The following is an 18,687-nucleotide window of genomic DNA, read 5'->3' as shown; positions in this document are numbered from 1 at the left end:
GGAGAGCCACACATTTATGAAGAGCTAATTACGTTATTGATCATACAAACCAGATTCATTATGAACTCAACATGTGGCACAAAAATAATTTCATGAGTGGCCTTATTCCAGCATCAAGTAAACTGAGAAGTGAAAATCCTTGCAAAAAGACAGGCGTTACAAACATAATCCTCTAGTGTGCAGTGTCTCAGCTGATAAGATTAAAAAGACAGAACACCTGAAGACTGCAATAACAAAGGTTTTTATTAGAGTGAACAAAATATAATCACTGTACAGAAAACATTTGGAGTTAAAGCGTGAAATACTGAACTTCTCATTGTGCATTCCCATTGCTGAGCCTGTTAGTGATCACTTAATTGGCTGCCTAGAGCTGGGTTAACTTACCAGCACTTTAAAAACACTTTTGTAAGCAGGCAAGAAATGACTGTCCGTTCTAAACGGTAACATTGCCCAAGGCAGGAAATAAAGGATAATATTAATTATATTTAAAACTTACTCAAGAAACAAAGTGGGTGGGGAGGGATGAGAGGGGATTGCCATAGTTTAGTGAGGGGTTTTTCTGCACCAAGAAACTACAGCCTCCCTGCTTTAGCTTTGTATTTACTTATGTTTTTAAATAAGAAAATATATTAACACCTACAAGAATTCACCATTAAATCCAACCTCTTCCAGTTATCTTTGGCTTGAGAGGAAGTTGCTTACTTCAACCTTTGAGGCTCCCAAGATGGTACAAACAATCATATTCCTTTAAAAAATGGTTGGTTTTAAACCTTTAATGATCAGAGACTCAAAAAGCTCTTCTGCCTTCTGAGTTCTCAGTTCTTCACACTATTAAATCTGCAGCTTTTGCCCTCCAAAACTGTTTGGTAAAGTCCACAAGGGCTTGAGGAAGTCTGTGTTCTGAGCATCTTCTTGTTTCCACCATTAGCAGGCAAAAAGCTTATTTTCTCCAATACTAAAAGAAAAGAAAAAAACAAAACAGCACACTGATTATCCAATCTGGTTTACCCTCAAAGAACAAATGCTATGTATAAATTAAACTCCTTGTTTAAAAACATGGTGAAATGCCAAAGGGTAGATGATTTTCACAACCTTTTAAGGGAAAAAGTAGCATGGAAGCCAACTCTGTATGCCCCTTGACAAATTACTTCATCCAATACACACAGTCCTGCTGGTAGACATTCCGTATCTTCTTTTGGCATACAGTAGAAGAAAAACAGAAGCTCTGTGCTGAGGTGCCTGCATTCTGTGAAGCAGAAGCACTGAGGTCACAGGCTGGATATAGTCTAAATCCATGCAACTTCTACAGCTGAAACCCGTAAAACTGGACAGTTACATTTTAGGTGACACACCCCACATCCCACAAGCTTTCACTTTTCTCATCACTGTTTACCATTTCAGCCCTAAATGCAACTGACTTGATTTGTAAATTTACAAGAGAAATAAAATGTGAAATGAGACACTCCAATTGCAGATTGTTTCCCTCCTCTACAGAAATAAGTAAGGCTGCTAAAATGAAAATGACTCTCCAGGGAGAAATAGCTATCCAGTCTTCATTAGTATCAACTGAAATTAGTATGCACCGTTTCTTCCTCTTGAGAACTACTGCACAAAACCATTAGCTTATTCTAAATACTGAATTTATTTACTTTTGAGACAACTTTTTTTAATAACCATTAAGGAGAAAGGCAATGCACAAAAAGGTATGTAAAATATCTGATAAAGTAACAGATTAAAGACACCTTAAAAACTAAACTAAAGACTTAATACTATAGCTGTAAACTGAAAACAATTTACAATATTATTATAAAGAACAATAGAGCTGATTCCAAAACATCCAGACTACTTTATCCAAGAGCTCTACGTACTGCAGACTGACATACAGAATGGTTACTATAATAAACAACCTTGTTAAAAAGCTCTAAAGTGCTGCAGGAGACTGCACAGATTCCTCGTAGGTCTATTTTGGAGGTAGTAAAAGAGTAAGTATCTACTGGTAAACCAAAAATGTGTTGAACAGCATTTAAAATGAAATACTGTGCAGCATTAGGCCAAATCTGCTGTTTACACTTGTGTCATAATACCTGTGTAGTGTTGGGGTTTTTTCCACATAACTTATAATATTGTGAAGAAGGCCTGGCAATTCAATGAAGAATTACAGATGAACAAATTGGAAGCTTCAACTGACCATTGAGTAAGATGCTGCCTTTATGGCAAATTCATGACCCATTAATTGTTCATTTGTTCTATTTGCAGACCATATGAAGACTACAGAAGCAAATTCTTAAGACTGCCTCAGACAAAAAAATAATGATTTTGATGCAACACTAAAAAGCATCGTATTTCACCCATAACATAGAGAGTAGATATTAATTACATTTACTTTTCACTGTGGTTTTTTGAAGTATTTTTTAAAAATACATTAATAGAGCACAGATTCTTAAGATTTGTCAACTGCTGATCAATCTGTGTCTATTCTTTTTGCATCCTCCTCACACTTGAAATCCAGTATCATTGCAGGAGAGAACCTGCAAGCCTAAATATTTTTTGAGTATGAGTAAAGGCAGTAAATGTAACTCCATAACTAACATCACATGGAGTCATGGGATGCTTTTAGCACTTACAAATCAAGACACTTTTTTTTTTCACTTTAGGCACCAGATGCCCAAAGCAGAAGGGAAAGCTAAAAGCACGTAAGTTGCACATTCTGCAGCAGTGCACACAAACTGCACAGAGCCTCAGGAAAACATCTCTGTGCTGAAATTCAGCATGGGCCAGCTGAAGAGGTTAAAAAACCCAGAATAAGACAACTGTATGAGGCCTACATTAGTGGCTGCCACATCTGCTTATTTAGGATCCAAAATGTAGTACACTGGTGGGCCTGCATATTAACTCGCAAAAATATGAATGGAAGATGCAATCAGTGCCTGCTGGAATGTGTATCACCTTTTTGCTTAGACCACCATTCCTGGGAGCCAGAATCACAGAATGGTTTGGTTGAAAGAGACCTTAAAGATCAACAAATCCCAAGCCCTCTGCCATAGGCAGGGACAACACCCTCTACTAGACCAGGTTGCTCTGAGCCCCCATCCCACAGCCTCCAGTAACATTCTTGGGTACTTTTAAATATTCTGAACAAATGTGTCCTGTGTTTTTAGAAGCAGAGTTAAGAACTGACGAAAGATCAAACAAAAGCAAGCCTGAATGAAAAAAGAAGAGGTCACCTGAATCAAACCTGTAAACTCTGACCTACTAATACACTTTCACAAACATGGTAACAATTATCTAGGAGAGCGTGGCAGTCACCTAAGGCCAATAAAGTAACAAGACATGTTTTTAAAAAAGTGACTGTGAGTATGTGATGAAAGTAAAGGTCTACACGCATACTGGACAAATTTAAAACTTCAATCTTTAATATTTCTAATAGCCTTTTTCTTATTTGAACCCTAAGGAAGATGCCAGGCATTTTTCACTTTGTCTTATGAAATTACCATCCTCTATTCGAAGTTCAAGGTAATCCATAGTAAAGGACAACAAATTTTGCAACATTTCCATGTAATTACACATCCTTTTTTCACATCTCATACAGCATCACCTGTATCAAATATATATGTAGATGGAAATGATGTTATTTCTTCTCGTCCTGCATTATGGTGCAATTCTTCAAAATAAAAACTAAGTTTGAGGAAAAGAACAAATGCTTTTTAGCAAAATGTATAGCCGTAACAATACTTCTCAGTTCACATCAGAATATGACTTTTGAAGAAAGAATCAATTAGAAACCAGGATAATGACTAGCTTTTCAGAGCACTTTAAATTTTCCCCTTAATTCCATTTATTGTCATGGTCTAATACTTAAGGCAAACAGTGTATATCTTAAATCTCCGATAAACACAAACCAAATGTCAGATGGTTTTAAGGAGAAAAAAAAATTGGACATTCAAAGCAGAAATGCTTTTGTGAACAGTTTTATTTAACATGGGAATCAAATAACTTATTGTCTTACTGTGTATTGTAGTAAGAGAGCACAGAACAAGATACAAGTTAAACATTTTGTTCTTTATACACTATATAATGTAGTAACAAAAACAACAGAGGCAATAATCTATTGTCAACCCAGATCATCAGCAGGCAGGCCGCTGTAAGATCTTCCTGAAGCCTCTTCTTCTCCATCGGAACAAACCCAGCTCTCCCAGACTGTTTCCTCAGCTGAGGTGCTTTAGCTCTCTGGTAACTTGTAGCACCCTGGACTGGCTCCAGCAGTTCCCTGTCCCTCCTGTGCTGGACCCCAGCTCTGGATGCAGTGCTCCAGGTGGGTCTCAGCAGAGCAGAGCAGAGGGGCAGAATCCCCTCCCTGCCCTGCTGCCCACGGGGCTCTGGATGCAGCCCAGGACACGTTTGGCTCTCTGGGCTGTGAGTGCCATGGGCAGGGCAGGTCCAGCCTCTGACCCACAGCACTTCTGGGCAGGACTGCTCTCCATCTGCTCATTCCCCAGCCTGGATGGGCATCAGAAGTTGCCCTGTCTCAGACACCAGACCTTGCATGATTGCTAAGGTGCTTCAAAAAAAATGCACAGGACCTCTACAAGCTTTTTCTCCAGTCCTAACAACGTTTTATCACTGAATGATGATGAATGAACCAAAGCATCACACACTGAAGTTATGCCTTCAACCTACCACTCACAACCTCTTGTCTTACTCAGCTATCACAGATACCAGCAACTGAGAAGAAAATACTTCACCTGTGCAAACTTGTGTATCTGCTCCACGACAGCTGCAAACAGGGCATGGACACTTTCATCAATGAGACTCTGCATATAATGGACAGCTTCTTCATCAGACAGGTCCAAACGAAACTTGTCCTGCACCTGCAATGGGAGTGGAGATGGCTAAGTTAAGTTAAACAGTTAAAAATGTGCATTATTCTATCAACACATATAGACATAGACACAGTGATTTTGGCTGTTTAGTGGAGAATCTCTCTCTTCTAAGATACAGCAGATTGTTGGAGATGTACAGTGGTATTTAAAACACCTATTTCAAATCCTTTAATAAAAACCAGTACTTAAATAAGCTGGAAACAGTCCCCTAATTCAAACTAGTAATTTCAAAGCTCAAAGTCAAAAAGTCAAGAGAAGCACTTGGAAATACAAGTTTAAACAGAACTGAAATGCTATGAGAAAAAGAGGCAACATTCAACATTCACTGGAGAATGAAATGCCATTTGAGAAAAAATACAGAACTTATGCATACTAAATACAAACTTGGAAGAGGCTGGATGATCCTACTAATTTTAGAAAGGACGTTAACACTTTGTTAATCTAAATATACTTTCAGGTAATGTTCGTCTTTCAGAAACTGTAAGGCAGTTAAGTAAAGAGCACAGAATGGGAGGGAAGTATGAGCAAATCAACTCCGTCAAAACTGACCTTTGTATGGCGAGTGAGATTTTCATTAACTTTGATTGTATCCACTGTCCATGAACAGTTGGTTGGAGACACTGCTACCCCTTATGTGCTTTTTTTCTTTTGACTGCAAAATTGCACCAGTAACACATTCTGCTTAGTACTTGCAGCTTGTACATGAGTCAAAAGCTGAATGCACAGTAATTAAGAATATAGCAATACCTAGCAATACCTTTATTTTTTAATTTCCATCTTGGAAAATGCCAAGAATATTTATGAAGGGGCAGTAGATGCCCTCCTGGGTCTTCCAACTAATTCCAAGAAAATTGTTCAGAACTGATCCAGTTCTGGAAAATTTCCCTAACATACTGGAGTCCAGCCCTAACTTCACTAAGCCTGTTTTTATGCTTTTACTCTCCTTGAAATCTCTTCTAATAAGCCTAGATCCAAGAACTGCCTAAGTAATACTATGGCCATCATTTATAGTGATAGTCACCTTGCAAAGTAGTGCTGGTAACAGTATGTAAATTGCCCAGCAAATTCACATTAGTTGCAGAAGAATTATTGCTGCCATGTAGTCACATGCTTTATTCTTATAAAGATAAATCTCAAACAATTCTAACTCTTGTGCAGACCATCATATTCAAGTATTTCAGCCTCCTGCATAATGAACTAGGTAAATTTTTTCAGTGATTAATTGCCCTGTTTAACAACTATGACTTATTTGCTATCTGAATTTGTCCAATTTCCATCTCAAACAGTTGAGCTCATTAAACCTTTTATATTAAAGAGCTGTCAATAAGAAATCTCTCTCATGTAGGCAAATAACAAATGATTTACTTCTTAACCTTTTCATGGCTGTGACTGTAAAAGTCGTATATTTCCTGAATACTTTCCATGAATTCACTATTTTTTAGACATTGACAAAAATTTGAGCCAAGTGATTTCAACAATTTTCATCATAAAATTTATAAAATTTCGTAATTTGTGAGTTGATACTACCTTCATGTCATATTTTATATGCTTTCTATGCACCAAAGATACCACATACTCAACTACCCTCTTTGTGACAGCAAAAATGCTCCAAGATTTCACTTGAGTGTCAACTGATTTCAGTTTAGTGTAACTCTGTGCTCCTTTCAAAGGCAACATATTCCAAAATAGTGCCCTTCAGCACTGTAATAAAAACCCTAAGTTAGCCAGCACACTATGGCAAAGATTATAGAACTATAGAATCCTTTAGGTTAGGAAAGAGTTCTATAATCATAAACTTTCTTAATTCAAAATAACCATTTTAACTGTGTTGCTGTTGTGTTTGAAGTAAGCATAAAATGAGTTTTTCCTCAACTTCCTCTTAGAAAGACGTTTGATCAATATGAAAGAATGGATTAAACCAAAAAAGCTCAAACTTTCAATGAAGCACGTTACCATTAAGAGATTTAGCAGATTATTCCAGAAGTTCTTGTTACGAAGAACTTTCATCTTCGTAACAAACAGGATGAGAAGGAAGTTTATTAACTCCCACATCAGAAGTTTTAGACAGTGAATGACGCACACGGTAGAATCCAACAGAATTTAATGGACTACTCAGATGCCTGCAATTATGCAAAAGCTTAAATACATCCCAAAATTACAGCAGAGATTTCTTTTGGATCTATTTTAGTGCTCACAGAAAAGGTGATGTTAATGAGAATTCAGCAAAATCATTAACTCCAGTTTCAAGAAAAGAAAAAAATACCACCATACCACTCTTTTACACAACTTCAGTAATCAAACACTTTGGCAATCTAATAATTTGCTCATGGAAAACCTTCTCAGAATTTTCAGTTAGTAATATTAGCATGCAGCTTCCTTCTATGGAATGAATAACTAATTAAACCCACTTCCCACAAAACACACTGGGAACAGTGATATATGTGCAAAGAACTTCACCCGTGGTTAGATCTTGCAATCAGTTTGCAATTAACAGAAAGATCAAATGATGCCCAGTATTAGATGTTTGTATGAAAGTTTTTCTGCCCTGAATTAGAAGTGATTGCTGAAACCTAGATGAGAAGAAAAAAGACAAAATTACGGATTATCTCTTGAGCTGCAACAGCAGGAAGATTAATACACAATGACTTATACTTCCTGTAGGAAAGCAATGCTAATTCTTATTTGAAATCTCTTGAGTTCCAATGTGGGATGAGTTCTAAAAGCTGACAGTTTCTCACAGATGAGGTCAACAGGAAGAGAGTCTTACATGGTGTTAAAAAGAGGAAAATTTGGGGGGTAAAATTCTGATGAGGGAAATAATTATTACACACTTACAAATGATGACGACCATGAAGGCATCAAAGACATCCCACCTAAAGACTAGGTTAGAGCTCCCACTTCGATACTTAAATCATGTGCTTTGTTATAGTTCAGGATTTGCAAAACAGAGAAAAAATAAGCCTGATTGATCTAGCTGAACTGTTGCTTTGTTTCCAGAAAAGGAAACATTAAGCCCTTTTGTTATACAAATACTCCTTTGAAACATTAGATCTCAACACCAGAACTTGAATGTTCCAAGGATGAACAGGTTGAATAAGTAAGGATAGTCTGCCAAGATACTGACATTCAAACCTGAAACTAAAGTTCTCCATTTCCTATCCCCCCAAACAGAGAATAGTTTTGTATCAAAGTGCAGAAGAAGAGGATTGAAGAGTTGTGTGAAACTGTTTGACTAGAAATTTTGCTATACTTCAGTTAAATTTGAAGCACTTTGTAAGGAAGTTCTGTCAGTTTTCTTGATGCTATTTTATTTTTCAAAAGGCAAAAATTAAAAGGGGAAAAGAACATCAAGGACAATTTAGAAGAAAATATGGGGGAGTGAGGCTGGGGTGACAAGCATGCCAGTGTAATTTACTTGTGGCTTAACTGTTGATGATGATAATAAAAGGTGGTCATTACTTGCAGCAGAATCACACAGAAGAAGGGAACTTAGCAAGGTAATGGCTCAAAGAAGGGGAAAAATATTTTACAGGAACAAAAAGAAGGAAATACTACTTCATGATAATACTATGATTATCCCAAAAATCTAACTCAGAGGGGAAGAGCACAACATCTACCAGAGTAATGGGCAGTTAACTGATGATAAACTCAGACTCTGTTCTTTTCCTTGAAGTGTCTTCAAGGAGAACTAAAACGAGTAATGCTTGGAAAATGGCATCAAAGATGTCCTAAGAAGCCTATCACAAAAAAACTCACAGTTAAGCCCTACAGAGCTGTGTAAAGTAGAAAAAAAAAAATGATGACAAAAAGAGGAGATGAAATATTCAAGAAAACACTAATCATCTTATTAAAAATGGTAGTTGAAGATCAGAGAAAATGGGCAGGCCAGTGTCTTCATTCAGCTGAATGAATCCCCAAATTCAACCTTCTGTCTTTGCCCATTTTGTATTTTTGGAAGTGTGGCAGGCCTAGGATTGAGGAATCATATGAAAATACAGTTGGGAGTAGTACTACTGTGTGTTAAATGCACTTCCCTGCAGTTACAAGATTTTCACTTGGGCCGTTTGTTCCCAAGGCACAAGACTGCCCTCTTCCTTACACTGAAGAGCAGATTTGTATGGACTTTTTTTGTTCTCAAATCAGACCTACTGGACAATATGGACAACAGTTACCATATTAAACTCAGGAACTCTTCACTAGCAAGCACCTTCTCACTTGTAAAATGCTATCTGAAATGGATTAGGTACTTAATGCTCAACTTTGGAAATTCTGTGGAAGCTTTAAGAATCTTCAGGGCAGCCTCCAAATCTGTATTTCATGGACAGTTGTAGCTCTGTTCTTCAGAATAACTGACGGTAGTAATGCATTTTAAGGTGATATAGAAGATGTATATATGAGAACTCTTTGTTAATCCCGTTTAATTTTCAGACAAATTTGTCTTCAGACATTCTGAAGACTGGGGTCTGCTTTAGTATTTATTCTTCCAGCAACATAAAGAAACACTGCTGATGTTTTATACAATTTTATCACACTACTATGGGATTGCTCATTGCAACTTCAGCTGCTTTGAAGACAGACTTCATTGTCCTTTTTCAGTGGGTCACAATATAGTGGATATAAGCACTACTAAAATTAGACAAGGATCAGTTAACAGCAAAAAACGAGAAAAAACCCAGTATTTTTTTTCATTATAATTTTTACTGCTTTGCCTTGTACTTATTACAGTAGTTAGCATCCAATATTCATGTGGCAGAAATTGGCATTAAGTGCTTGGCTTAATCCTTATCACATTTCATCTTTTTCAGTTAATACTTTCCTGCTATATCCCTGTTGCTTGCAGTCCAAACAACTCACACCACAAACTATTCATATGCTTTATTTGAATGAACAACTTGACTTGAGAGACTATTCTGACAACAGTCTTTGTTTCCAAGAGCTCAATTTGAACAAAATGTGGTTTCCAAACAAGCCCTTTCAGGGCTTCTCTAATTTATTTTTTAAATCATAAGACAACAAGAGTATTAGAGAACATGTCTGAATTGAACTTCTGTGAGAATCTGGGGTTTAGCCACCACGGTACTCAAAGATGACACTGTTTCAGCTCAGAATTTCATCACAGCAGCCAAAAACTTACAGTCAACTAGAGACTGATGTAAAGCAACAGCAGCACAAGAGTGTTCTCACACTTGGTTCATTTTTTGGTGTTTACCCCAACTTCTGTATTTTTTCAATATTTTGAAATGAATTAATATGCATGAAAAATCAACGGCCTAGAAACAAAAAAGCTGGGTGTGCAGCTGCAGCATCATTACCCAAATGGACAGAGATGAACGTCTGCTGAAGCAAAATAAGCTCTGTGGCAATGTGACACTTTTACAAAGCATAAGCCTCCCCAGCGCAGCAAGAAAACACAAATGAAACTAACAGACTCAAATTAAGCAAAAATTATTTTACTTCTCCTGTAAATTTCCTAGAGGCATTAATAAAGCTCAGGAAGGTTTCCTAGCACCATCTTATAACAAATACTGCTATTTTTGGTCAGGTGAAAAGGGACAGATATCTACTGCCTAAAAAGGCTTATCAAGCTTCAACTTAGAAAGTCATTTCCATGTCACTAACATGGGAACTCAACACTCATTTATCCTTTGGTTGACTGGGAAGCACATGGGAGGGGGAAAGCAGTGAGAGTTTCACTACAAGCCATATTAAAAAAACACTGGAAAAATTAGCTCAGGTTTAGAAATAAAGCTCAGAAGCTTTCTGTACCTCTAGTCACATCTCTGCTTCAGTTTTTATACCTGTAGAATAAAAATAATTTTACTTTGACATATTTAATGTAAAAAGAAAAAAAAAACAAAACAAAACATGTCTGCTCTCTCTTTTTGCTAGTTTCCAAACAATTAGATCCTTTTCTTATCCAGGGAGGTGAGCCCCCATCAGTGTTCACACAGCCTTGGAAACATAAGAGTGTGCTCTCAGTATCACAACCCCCACACACATGACTTTATTCTCTTCTGGACAGTTTGATTTTATCCTTTTCTGTGTCTATGCAAAGGTGGTGCCAAAAATGAATGAGGCTACTTTCACAAACAGCAGTTAAGCTCCTGCTTATGTGAGCCAGGTATTTGTGGTGTCTGTGCTCACAGTAACCTCGCCTACAACGCAGCATCTTTGCAGCACCTTCTTTAATCAATGGACATCTGAAACAGAGCTCAGTCAATTAGGACACTGTCCTTTAATGCCTGCTGAGTCTTTTGTCTGCCAATGAATCACTGGTCCCTGATGATTTCTCATTTAAAGGTCAAATCTTCTGTGAAGGACAGATAGAAACCATCTGGCTTTCCTGTAGAAAAATAAAAAGCTTTTCTTGTTAGGAGGTGACAATGCTGAATCCATTAGCTACATTTGAAGAGTGAGGGTGCACCTCTTCCTTACGCAAAACTGGCTACATAATTAACTCCAGATTTTAGTCATTACTACTTAGAATTTTTAGTACTGGCTAATTTTACAAAGCCTGACAATTAGCAATTAGCACTGCAGCTGTTCTAGAAATGGAACAGCAAGGAGCAATGGCAGGAAAAAAAGTATGTGTAGTAATATCTTCATTGTATTATCAGTAAGGCATTGACAAGTCAATATAATGATTTCAGCCCAGTCTTTTCCCTGAAATCTGAGAAATGGAAAAGCATATGTGGAGAGTGGAAAATTTAAAGGCAATTATCTCAGAGGCCAAAGAAAGGAAGACACAAACTGAGAGGGATCCTCTGCTAGTTTTCAATTTTATTCCATTTTGTGACATTTTTGAGCCAGGTTTTCAGAAAAGCCTAAATCAGAGAGTCAAAGCAGGAGATGGTGTAATGAACCACGAGATGAAGCACACTATACTGACAGCTTTCTTTATATATAGTATGGAGAGGACAAAAGGAGATGAAAGGATCAAAAATACATCTAATTTTAAGCTTTGAAGTTACTTTTTCTTGGTCAAAAACTGACAGGCTTTTTACTATAAAACTAACATAATGAATCTGGAAAGAGTTTCTCCAGGTCTGAGGATGGAAACAATATTGTGCAGCTGGTAATCCCTGTTTTCTGCGTTTCCTATAGGGAAAGTAGTGATCAAAACTGGAGTGAGGGAAGTGAGTCAGTACAACAAGCTTTTCTATCAACTGGGAAATATTAGCCTATTTTTCCATAAATACTGGGTAAACTCACTGAGTGATATTGTGTATACCCACTGCAAGCAGACAGCTGGTTCAGAAACCAGTGTTCCATATGCTCCTCAAGAATAGCTGTGAAACTTCAGAGCTTTATTTGCTTTCAGGTCAATTCTGACTCACTTGTTTTCAGTTCAATTTTAGTTGTGAGAATGCATGGTTGAGGTCAGCAATGACTTAGTTTCTGAAAACAAGTTCTATGCAAAGTAAGCAAGAAGGTACTGCCAAATTCTGATGTGGTCTAAATCTATAACTTCAGGAGAAGCCATAGGGAGTTTCTTTTCATGCTAGCAGGAAAAAATTATCCCCATTGCCATCTTTCTTTGGTGAATAAACCAGTTTGCATAGTTTTCTCTCTTTTGAACAAGAAGATTGTGCAAGATCCTTCAGGGAGGACAGGAACAGAGCACTCAGATGTGCTTAGACTATCCTGTGTCAATAAAACATGTCAAAGAGCTGCAATCTATACTTATTTTACAGAACATTGTAGATGACATAAACTATTGTTCCAATTTTGCATTCACTCAATCTATGTTTCTCCCAAGAAATTTCACAACTTTTGTACAGAAACAACACTTGGACAATATGCCTTCTGTTAGATCTTAGGCTTGATTATACAACTACACTGTCATTGAGCTCCCTGGGATCCACTGTTTTTAGATGGTAGAGGGTGATTTGGAAAAAAGCCTCCAAAAAAGGTCTGCCTTTGTTCCTCAGGTTAGTAGTTACAGTCTTTAATAATATTTTCTGCACTTTTATTTATATAAAAGGTCTCATTTAACATATCAGTACTAAATCTTAAAAAAAAGTCATCACACTCAAATCATCCAAGGCCTCACAGAAAAGTATGTTTCACTGAAGTTTTCTTATGATCTTACTTGGTTAATTTCTCTGACTAAAAGTAAGAAAGTCCTTCCAACATCTTCTCTTAACTATTCTACCTAGTGAGCATACCATTATCAAACACCTATACACCACAGGAAACACCACAAATCAAGACATGGAAAAATCAAAGTAGTGACCTTTATTTATTTCAGCTTATTTGATTCTAGCCATCATCATCACATGGTAGAGGCAAATTTTATTTTATTTAGAATATATGTATGGTTACTAAAATAAAATCTCCATTCTGGCTCTAAGACCACTGTAGATTATTTGCTGAAAGTTTAGAAAAGAAAAAAACACAAAAATTATTTCTGAATTCAGTTTTTACACCTTACTGCAACCAGCAAGCAGACACTTTGCGAGGTACCTTCCTGCCCACTGGTGGCACAGCATGTCCCTTTGCTAAGACAAAGATTAGACTGGGAGTTCAGCTAACACCTAAAATTGCAATGCTTTCCCTTTGAGGAAGTAAAATTGTGGCCATTAAAGAAGTCTTTCATTAGCAACAACCTTTAGACTAATTCATGCCTACTTCATAACAGCAATACACCTACACCTACTAAAAAGTTCAAGTATCAAAGATCTTTATGCCAAACAAATTGTTTGACAAAATAATTGCAGTGCAGTATTTCAATAGGCATGATAAGATATGTACTACTTCAGTAAGCATTCCTTTGTTTTGCAAAAAAGGAAATTATTCTCCTTGTAGTTTAATCATCAAACCAGTATTCTGATTAATCTCCAAACTGAGATGAAGGTAACCTACCTCATTGTCTGTAAGCCCAGAGCCTGAATGGCTCCAAGTCCTTAATGCAAAAGAAGGGCTCTACAAAAAAAATGAGCATGAGTGCTGCCACTACAGCACCAATGAGGAAAATGCTGGCTATGAACTTCACCTCTACTCTTCACTAGGACACCTTCTTAGATACAAAAACATTTGTATATCTCCACCTTCATCTTCTGTGAAAGTGATACCCTGGTTGAAATGGTTGACTCGTCTCACACATCAAAGGTAATTTAATTTTGCAGGTCAGTCCGAAATGGATCTTTACCTAATTTGAGTCTGTTGAAATATATATGGATTTTTTGTTAAAGCTTTAAGGAAAAAAATAAAAATCAATTGAGATGCTGAAAGCATTTATTCAATTTTTCTACAACAAGGTACAGTATTACCTTGTTAAATGACTTAATCAACTTGCCACTCACCCCAAGAGAGGCAAGACACCTTGTTCCTTTTTTTATTAGTTCTATGAAGCTTATAACTGATTTCATATGGGCTAATGGGCATTTAATAACCCAAACAAGTTTTCTAGCACATTATTTAAAAAAAACCCAAACAACAATGACCTATTCACCGTTATGTAACAGGTTAAGATGATAATGATCCTAGTCCATTTAAAGCTATTTTCTGGTTTATCTTTCTAAAGTAAAATAGTAAAATGAAATAAAACAATTGCTTTCACAGATATAAGTATCCAGCAGATTGCAGTATCAACAACTGCTTTATAGAAGGCTCCTCTGCTTATCCACTCTTTAGGAATCCCAGAATGATTAATCAAAAGTAATCCCATGCATTACTTTTGCTCATATTCAAAGAGTGTATTTAAAGGGTAACTTTTGAACCAAAAAGACCAAACTGTCAACAGGGGTCAGAAACAGCTGAGCTGTCAGGGAAAAAAAAAAAAGCTTACATAAGATATCAAAAAACTTGAGAAAGCTGAAAAATTTATCTTCCTCCCAATAGTTTAAAGTGTGGGTTTTGTTTTTTAAAGAACAAACATGCTTTAAAGTAACTTAAAAGAACCTGGGGAAGTAGGATCTTTCTTTTCAAAGTGATTTGCATTCCTTATCAGTTGTATCTGCTTTCACATTTTAAAGCCGCTATGAATGGACAGCCTGGAATCTCCCATGAGGATGAAAGTCACAGTTCACCAAGCTGCAGCACTGTCAGAGCTCAGGATCCTAGTAACTAATCGCTGCATTTGATCTAACAGTGATCTGTCATGTAACAACTAAGCTCCTGCTCTTTTCATGCAATTAACTTTGTAATGGAATTTAGAAGTTACCACATGGATCCAATTCAGAGCTCATGTGGTCAGAGTGCGTGCTGGTTAACGCCACAGTTGTGTGTTTGATCCCACACGGACCACTCACTTAAGAGCTGGACTTGATCCTTGTGAGTCTTTTCCAACTCAGAATACTCTGTGATTCTGAATTTCCTTTTAGATTTTGATGCCTTCAATGATCCCCAAATGTATGCAATACTGTCATGCTTTACATAATCTGTATTTTTAATTATTGTACATAAGTGAACTGTAACATACTTTTCAGCTGTAGAAAATACTTTCTGGTTTTCAATTCTGTACCTTGATTTGTTAAGTCAATAAATTTATATTTGAAATTTACAGAGACTAAAAGAGTTTTAGAAGCGTCTGAAATACTCAACTATTGCTATATTAAAACCATCATTAACACATATTTTACAGAACTTAACATCCTATTATCATTAATTATTGAAAACATACACCCTTGGACAGTATTTCTAGAGTTTTCCACCCTAAAATGCAATGCCAAGATACTAATAAGAAACAAGGACATTGCATGTTAATTAGCACTAAGTATCAAAAGACTCTTGGTAAGTATCAGAGCTTACAAGAAAACATCCAAGGCAAGGATGAACAACACTGTCCCATGAGCAACCTGGCCTAGTGAAATGGCCCATGGCAGGGGGATGTAACTGGATCATCTTTAAAATCCCTTCCAGCCCAAGCCATTCTGGGACTCTGTGATCAAATGACAGGGAACACTTGCCCAGTAAGGAGTAAGATTAAAATGTGTCATAATTCTCAAACTTATTGGTGCAAACATTAAAGAACCAGCACTTCTGAAGTTCAATGAAACTACTGTTTTGAGCTCCCGGTGACTGTTTCAGTCAAGCACAAACTTGCCCCAAATTAGCCCCTGCTCTACCTGTTGATGTATGCTTCAATTTTTACTAGGATTTATGGTGCATTTACATAATTTCTACAAAAGTGTAGTTGCTTTCAGAACTTGGCACGTATTGAGGCATTTCAGTTGCCTACTTTAGGCTTTTATCTCCCATATTCTATTAAGTAACCTACTCAATCTGTAGGGTATTTAGGGACAGAGGTGAGGTTCTAGTATTGATAAGAAGAAATAATTTGCTGTCATTTTCTCAGGTAAACAGTTGAGTGGAAGGAATATTGTCATGTTGACCACAAAACACAGCTTAGCTTCCTGGATATGAAACTGAACAGTAGCAAGAACTCTTTGTATTGATTTGAAACTAAGAAACTCTAAATAGAAATGCTTGGATCCTTGAAGAGAAAAGGAAAAATTTTGTGCAAGTCATAATTTGGTTTTCTTTAACGAAATTATATTAAAACATGAAATATTTATTTGTAGATTCTGAATCTCTGATGCCACAGCTTATTCAAAACAGTGAAGAACAGCCTATCTGGGAGACAATCTACCACCTGAATAAAAACAACACTGAACTAATTTCCACTGGATACACAGGCTCCACAAAGTCTTTTGGGGAATTAAAGCAGACAACCCTTCACTATAAATCAGGCTATAAAAACCTCAACATTTGTCTAAAATGTAAGTGTAATGAAATCTAGATGGAGATGTATCCAGTATTTTTCATGTCAACTATTGCTCAAACACCAAATGGAGAAGAATGACTTAAGATGGTATAAAGGACAAAGTTAGAATTATGGGACACAAGTCTGCCTTCACAAGAAAAAAAAAACCAAAACAAACAAAATGAAAAATTTCTTGTTGATGAAGATATACCAGCTTATTTGTTTTAAATCTTCAGTAGACTGTTTTATAACTAGAAGAAGACTGGTTTTATAAAACCATCCACGTCTTAAAGGTTTCTAGACTAGATGGAACAGTATTTCATGATACAGCCAGTGTTGACTGCTTCACTTCTCCATAGTTTGTTAAGGTGGAAATGCTGTTTTTAGCTAAAATACCCATTGGAACAGAGTGCTAGAGCAGAAGGTAGAGCATTGCATGGATCTAAAAAGCTATTCTGTATTCATGGGCACATGTGCTAAGTGTTCTCCAAATACATTCTCCTATCTTCAACTTCAATGAAGTAGAAGATTGTAGAAATTGCTCAAAGCTTATAAAACAGGAACAATTATTTATTGAGGTGAGACACAAATAAGTCATCATCGTAAGTGACTGAAAATTTCATAATGAGAAGCCCTGGGGTACTGAAAGACAATGAAAGCTTCACAATTACCTTTTTTACAGTCTTGTCGGGTTCAAGAGCAATATCTGGAATGTTGGCATCCACCATGAGGGAAAATAAATTCAAGATCAAATTGGAATACCTAAGCAGAAGAGCAAATGAGGTAAAACACTTTGTACAAAAGACATTTTGTAAACATCTTAACTCATCATTTTGTAAAGAATTGCTAGTGCTTCAGAGATTCATTTTTAATACTAGTTTCAAGTAGTTATGTTAAAGGACACAAGATACTGACATTAACTATCAAAGTTTAACCTTTACAATCTCTCAAACTGCCAAAACTGAATAAAATGCTCTAATTTTGTTACAATTTTCTAGAATTGTGAGAACATTTACTCTGAGACACATCAAATACAAACTATGATTTCATATATTTTAAGTTTTAATGCCATTTTCTACCTCTGGTAGGATAAACATATGCTAGAATACTGACTCAAAGGTTATTTTTTACTAAGAAGTGATACAACAGCATGATATATATTCAAAGAGACTAAGTCTTCAGAAGTACAAGAACTTGTTTTTCCAATCACTGTAAGGCTTTCGATATAATGAGTTAAGTATTTAACCAGATCCAAGTCTTCAGTTGCTCAGCTAAACTCCAGTAATAGCAGCAGCACAGTACATTTAGGAAGTACAAATGTCACCTATAACCATTAAAAGAGACAAATCAGAGAAGATTTTTCAGCTTTAAAATGGTGTTGGAAGCACTCATGACTATTTTTTTAAACAACACCATTTTGCCCTTGCAGAAAATTAGCTGTCAGTTTCTTTCTCAAAGGATAATTTCAAGCTGCTCAACACAAACTGAAACTCCCCTTCCTCTGCAAAAAGATCTTGTTCCCTTTAAAACACAAAATATGTTACTGACTTCAGCATTTGAAATATTGCTTTGCTAAGAGAACTAGGAGCTTCACAGATGATAGAAAATGAATTCTTAGCAGCAAAACTTGTTTATTAGGAAGCTGCTGAATATATATTAGCTGACAACTGCAAGGAGCACCAAGTATTTCAGTTAAACAAAAGGTCTGCTTCATAGCTGTATTTTAAAAAGTAAATATTGCTCAAAAAGACATCTCTCCAGAAAAACTTAATTCCAACCAAAACTCCTGACACTTCATTATTTTCTGGAACTAACACTACTTAACACATTCCAATATTAAGTTTTAAGACATTATAAGAAAAGCATTAAAATCAACTGTTTGGCTAGAAATCTTCAGTGCCTTGTTTACTTTGCTTCCCCAGGGGCAAGGGGCCAGAGTCAGGAAAATTACAAATAATTAGAAGAAGGAAAAGTTAACTCTACCATTTTATTTCAAGTCTGGCTATGAAACCTTGCAGTCAGGTTGCTCTGCTGCTAGGAACAGATACCACAGGTTTTAATGAATTTTTCTCCTACCTGCCTGAAACCAGCAAATTTCTT

General features: G+C 36.5%; 1 protein-coding gene across 3 annotated transcripts in view; it reads right to left on the bottom strand.

The window, feature by feature from the left end:
- Positions 1 to 254: 254 nt before the first annotated feature.
- Positions 255 to 18,687, bottom strand: part of PIK3C3 (phosphatidylinositol 3-kinase catalytic subunit type 3) — a 65,562-nt gene continuing 47,129 nt past the window's right edge. For all 3 annotated transcript variants that reach the window (XM_062513098.1, XM_062513099.1, XM_062513100.1), the window contains 3 exons: positions 17,259 to 17,349; positions 4,743 to 4,868; positions 255 to 955 (listed from right to left, as the gene is read on the bottom strand). In XM_062513098.1, coding sequence (XP_062369082.1) covers positions 941 to 955; positions 4,743 to 4,868; positions 17,259 to 17,349 — 232 coding nt within the window. In that variant the 3' untranslated portion in view covers positions 255 to 940. The remainder of the gene's footprint in view (positions 956 to 4,742; positions 4,869 to 17,258; positions 17,350 to 18,687) is intronic.

The sequence above is a fragment of the Cinclus cinclus genome, chromosome Z (genome assembly GCF_963662255.1).
Source record: "Cinclus cinclus chromosome Z, bCinCin1.1, whole genome shotgun sequence".
Taxonomy (NCBI): domain Eukaryota; kingdom Metazoa; phylum Chordata; class Aves; order Passeriformes; family Cinclidae; genus Cinclus; species Cinclus cinclus.
This window is presented reverse-complemented; position numbering and strand designations above follow the sequence as displayed.